This window comes from Mizuhopecten yessoensis, unplaced genomic scaffold (assembly GCF_002113885.1).
Source record: "Mizuhopecten yessoensis strain PY_sf001 unplaced genomic scaffold, ASM211388v2 scaffold716161, whole genome shotgun sequence".
Lineage (NCBI taxonomy): Eukaryota > Metazoa > Mollusca > Bivalvia > Pectinida > Pectinidae > Mizuhopecten > Mizuhopecten yessoensis.
Genome location: NW_018479978.1, coordinates 1 through 6,254, shown reverse-complemented (window position 1 = coordinate 6,254; position 6,254 = coordinate 1). Strand labels below are relative to the sequence as shown.

Here is a 6,254-nt window from a genome sequence, read left to right as displayed (position 1 = left end):
TTGACATGAACAAAAATACAATACACACTTGATAAACCTAAGTAATCCAAGTATCCACATTTACACAGTTCCCATGTAACCAAAAGTCAGGATATCACAACATCACATTTATATACCGATACACTATCAACTAATGTATACTTTTGTAACATTCACCTCGACTGTATGTACATCTAACATATATTTATAACATAATCTAGTACAGGGGCAAAGTCTTTATTAACAATACTTCTGATCACAATAGTTTGACAAAAATAGTGTAAATAGTTCACACATTTCGTGAACATACAGATATTAAACACATTTGTGTATACCTAGTCTACTAACAATACATATGTAAATCATATATCCAAAATTGTATTAAAATCTGTAGACATGAATGCTTTATGTAAATATATGTTGTGCCTTAAAGACATAAACCAATGTGGCTTTATTAACCTGTCTATAACACAAGGGAAACATAAACAGTGTTAGGTCATTGAATGAATGAAGGGAAAACTCATAATTGTACTGCCAACAAGACCCCAACAGTTATTTCCCACAATGACACTGCAGTTTAAGCTTGATTCGAGGAGACAGTACGTGTAATGCGATAAAGTGCTGACAAACCTGTATGTATATTTTCTGTAGATGTAACACAAATACATATAGACTGAATGTAAACAACATAACAATTAGTTTATCAGACCCCATGTAACAGAGGTAATATATTCACACCAAACCAATGATGGACAGTTTGTCTACAATGTAGTTATACGTACACCACTTCGGTACTCATTATCACCGTTAGGTATCTTTGCCTATATATAGACACATTTTTCCACAGTGACATTCATTATGTAGAATAAATGTATTTAAAAAAAAAAAAAAACAGTTTCAAAATAAAACATTGACCATCATCAATATATCTTTAAAGTGAATTATCATAGTAATACCTTAAACACATGACTTACTGATGGCTACACATTGTAACCGGGTAATACATATACCACACGATCGAGAGATGTGTTATAGTAATACATATATACCACACAAGCTAGAAATGGGTTATTGTTATACATATACCACACAACCTAGAGATGGGTTATTGTTATACATATACCACATGACCTAGAGATGTGTTATAGTAATACATATACAACACAATGTAGAGATGGGTTATTGTTATACATATACCACACGACCTAGAGATGGGTTATAGTTTAATATACATATACAACACATTCTAGAAATGGGTTATAGTTATACATAGAATAGACAACCTAGATATTGGTTAGTATATCTGGTAGTAATAGATACAATACAAGTTAAGTCAAGTCAAGTAAGTCAGTAACAATACATAACCTAGAGAGAGATTAACATAGTAATACATACAACACATAACCTAGTGATGAGTTAACATACATTGAACATGTACCATACAACCTAGAGAGAGATTAACATAGTAATACATACAACACATAACCTAGTGATGAATTAACATACAAAGAACATGTACCATACAACCTAGAGATGGATTAACATAGTAATACATACAACACATAACCTAGTGATGAGTTAGCATACATAGAACATGTACCATACAACCTAGAGAGAGATTAACATAGTAATACATACAACACATAACCTAGTGATGAGTTAACATACAAAGAACATGTACCATACAACCTAGAGATGGATTAACTCTTACAGAGGAGTATGATACCCCATACTGTAGGTCATAACAGGGACTTTTAACCTTAGATTCAGTAAAGTGGATAAATGCTTTGCTTTGAACACAAGCTTCCTCTGAGTTTTTGAAAATTCCTGTTTCCTTTGTCAAGCAATGAGTTCCAATCCTCAATCCTTGACACTCTTTGCTTGACAAAGGAAAGAGATGTTTTCGAAAGCTTGAAAAATAACTTCTCAATTTACTATTTGTGTTCAAAACAAATTGAACATTTATTATTCATACCAAACTGATAAATCCTATTCCGATCAGTAAGGTGGATGTTTCAACACGGATATGTCAAGGACAAGTAACTTTGGAGATTCTCCAGAACTTTCAACCTTTAAGGTCAAGGATAGGTGATCTGAAGGTTCCCCTGCCTTTTTTAACATTGGTAAGTTAAGGATGATTCCCTAGCCCTCCACTAGTAAGTTACCCTGGGGTGAGGTCTATTGCACTACCGTGCATTATCTCATATACAGTCAGTGTAGTCTATCTTTGCTCACACACAAGTTTTTCCTCCTCTATACCAGCTCTAAATACAGATACATATCCAGTATGCTATCTCGCACTGTCCAGGCGTACACATGACCTGGCTCGGAACCCAGGGACCAGGGAAGGACATTGGTGACGTTGACGCAGATTGATGGAATTTTCGTCATACATCTGGCCCCTTGGGTGGGGACAGTCTGTTAAAGTACATGTTGGCATGGGCCACTGCATCCACTCCTATATTGAATACAGGATGTGTCGGTTTCTGCAATATAAAATGGTATATTTCTATTTGCTCTGCATTGCCACTTTATAACCTTACCAAACAGAATAGAAAGATATCAGATCATAATTCTCACATAATTCCCATTGGTGTAGTGATATGAAGAACAAGTTTGTGGCGTATTAATTAATCGTCTGCATTCCTGTGAGAATCATAGGACAATAACTTTCCAAAGAAGGCAGTTTGATGCTTAATTATACAGATGAACGTTTATATTAATACACATTAACAGCGAGTGCTAAAACCAAAACATGTTTTGGCTAAACTTCTGTTAAATAGTTGTTCTTTTAAATAGATATTCACATCTATGTACACTGATGATTGATATTAAAGCTACTGTGCACCAATACTGAACTTTAAAACCACGCCCTAGGACACACTTAAAATTGTCCAGTACATCCATAGCAATGCCCCTGGGAGGCATTTATCTTTTGCATTATTCAGTATTTAGTTAGGTATGGTAATTGGAAAGTTAAACAGATAAACAGAACTTTCAACAGACTCTATTGTAGCTAATGGATGCTGACAAATAAATCTGTTAGAGTGAAAGGGCATCTCAGGTAGATGTGATGAGTAGGTTTGTAATAAGAGCCTTCAAAATTCTGTGATCAAATGATGTAAAAACGCACACAGTCGATTTTGACACAAACATTGATTAATAACTGATCGGTTATGACATTGCTTTATAACTCCAACATGTGGTTGTTCGTTGAATTAATTTAGCTGTTGACGGCAATTGATCAATGTTTCATGCCTAGAAATTGCAAGTTTTTTTTTACTGAACTTGATCATTTGGTGCCTGTGATTAAATCGTACTAGAAGTCAAAGAAGTTGTTGAAAGTTTGCGCAATATCCATTGTGATAAAACATATCTTCTATCAACAAGTTAATTGCATATTTATAGTGAAATATAAATTGTAATATATTGAACTGCTTTGGATTTAATCAAATTTAATGAAAGAGAATTAAATTTGTCAGTAGAATTGATTGAAAATTCTGAGAAACACAAAGTACTCGAGGGTAAGTGGTTTGGTTGTTATGTTATAATGTACAATGACATGCTTATAGTATGTATTGGTCATCACAACCAGGAGGTGATGAAAACCTGACAGGTCTAATATTGTCTTGTTATCCCAATATGTTCAATATCTGTACAAAATTTACCAATTCATTGTCTTGTGATCCCACTATGTGAAGATGAGCAAGTTTTCCACCGGCAAAATGCTGCGCCACCGCTAATCCACTGAGACAGTAGCAGGTATGGTAGTAGTCTCTGGACCTGTAATAAATCATATATATATACAGGAACTGGGTCATACATACTTCAGACATTAAAATGCTGCATATATAGCATCTTACTTTCTCCACATAAAAATACACAAAGCCTCTTGCCCCCCAAAAAACTTTGGTATCAAAATCTGTCCCAAATTATCATCAATGTGTGGTAATGAAATCAAGAAACAAGACTAATGCATATTTGTTCTTCTTTGAAATAATCATTTCTTTATATTTAAGTACTTTCATATCTTGCTTGTCTATAAAGTTTCCTCTACAGGTATTACTTACTTGCCAGGTTTGTCAATAAGACCGCCACCTTGGTGTTGACAGCATACTAAGATATACTCCTGTAATGCTTCATGATCAAACATCCAACGCTCAGTACTCAAGCAGTGGTCATCTGTGTGAAAAATGTTCCATAACTTTAGCTGAAGCATTCAGACAAAGACAAGCTGAATCTCAAATATGTGAGCCACATATCATTATGTTACAACTGCTGCAAGGGCTATTGTTTACAATATGAACTGTATTTATGGAATTTGAATACAAGACAGCCAGTTTAAGCACTGTATACTTTGATAATGAAGGGAATCAATGAGTCATTCTACAGAAGTGATAATTGTCTTTATTACATTGTCATATAATTTGTTGTTTTACTCCGCTCATGTGTAGCAACCTTGTACAGATCTATATCAATAAGAAATTCTTAAAAAACATTTCCATAACTAGAAGTATGTCAATCATTTTTTGGGGGGATATAGAGGAGCTGACAAGACAAACCTCGATGAAGACCGTACCTTGCATGGAACAGACCATATGGAACAGTGGGAAGGTACCAGCCTGCCAGAAGGAATAACAGCCATCCACAAGTTTGTTTGTTCGACCCTGGAATCCCCCCTCAAATCGCATCTGTCTGTTAGCTGTCCATCTCTGAAAGAATTAGACCATGAAACAAATCAATCCAGGTGCATATTCAACCGGCAAAAGAAAAAAAAGAAAGAAAAAGGTACACATATGGTCTTATCTCTTATCTCCTTACAAACAGTTTGACCTGATGGGTCTGAGTTGTTTAAAAGATATGAATGAACTGTGTGGTCTAATTTTACTTTAAGCCAAGGTTTGCAAAGATTTTCCAAAGACTTTCAAGGCTGAATTGCATTATTTTTTACCGGGCTGCCAGATTTTATCCTGAAACAGTTATATTTAAAAAAGATTAACCAGCTAAATGTGCAATTGAATTCATATTAAGTGAAACGACAGTATGATTTATGCATGAATGTACTTATAGTATCTAAGTATGACATACTAGACATGCACGAAGATCACAAAGACTTGTTCGCCCCATGAGAGAAAGTGCTGCAAGTCCACAGAACGAGTATCCTCCATGGGCCTCCATACCGGGGCAACCTCCAAAGCCACCCTCATAAGTCTGGCAACTGTCAAAAAAATCCTTTAATATTAGTCCACATATAACATTCATCTCAAAGAAATTTTCTTCTGGGATTTCCAGATACATGTTAACAAATCCTGACTAGTTTAGGAGTTTTGAAAGCGTATGTGATATCCTAGCTGTGACAGATCTGCTTACCGTACAATCCACTCTGGTGTGCCATCAAATAACTCTGGAGTCACAATATTGGTCAGGCGTGCTGCACTAGCTGCACAGTAAGCTCCTCTACAGCAAACAAAAACACCAGAAAAGATGAATTCCTTAATATGACAGCAAGGTTACTATAGTTTCCCATTGTTTAAACCGTTTGACTGGATGGACAAGAGTTGTTCTTTATGAATCTGATGTTACCCACGGACAAGCTTTGACAAGTGGCAATAAACACATAATCATTCCCATAGACTCTAGAACACAACACAGAGTTAACTTAAGGCTCATCTACTCCTCCAGAGACACATACAATCACTCATTCTTTCCATACATCTTGACACAACGGAATATCCTCCTCAAATACCACCAACCATAAAACGAAGGCACGGTAGTGTAGTGGTAGGACACCGGGCTCATGACCTAAGGGTTACTCTGCTTGCTCCAGTCTACTCAGCTGTAAATGAGTATGCGGTTGGGCAGGGATAGAATTGTTGAATGCTAGCTGTGAGCGTCGAAATAGCAGCACCGTCTGTATGCTCCCCAAAGGAGTTGAGAAAGATCTTGGCTGGTTGCAAAGGCCCTATAACCACGGATAATAATTTGTGAACCTCTTTGAGACGACCTATAAACTAAGTTGTGATAAAGCGGTATATAAGAACCTCAAATTATTATCATTATAAAACAAAAACACCATATTCAACATAAAAGAAGAAATACGTAAACAACAGAACAACTGATCAATTCCATTTCAACTCTTTCGTTCCCTTCATTCTATAGAAAAAATAAAATAACAAAAGAAATAGAAATCGCTGTGAATGATAATCATGTAATGTTGCACTAACCACAATAATAGTCTGTAATCATCAGTATACATAGATGGACGACTGTTTACA

At 35.6% G+C, this 6,254-nt stretch overlaps 1 protein-coding gene across 1 annotated transcript; it reads right to left on the bottom strand.

Moving 5' to 3' along the window:
• Positions 1-202: 202 nt before the first annotated feature.
• LOC110441901 (protein farnesyltransferase subunit beta-like) lies at positions 203-5,471 on the bottom strand (the record flags this gene model as incomplete). Its single annotated transcript, XM_021485214.1, has 6 exons — positions 203-2,465; positions 3,648-3,762; positions 4,050-4,161; positions 4,559-4,691; positions 5,068-5,197; positions 5,350-5,471. Coding segments are annotated over 6 exons (711 nt in total), but the record flags the coding sequence as incomplete, so codon positions are not given.
• Between the last annotated feature and the right edge of the window lie 783 nt (positions 5,472-6,254).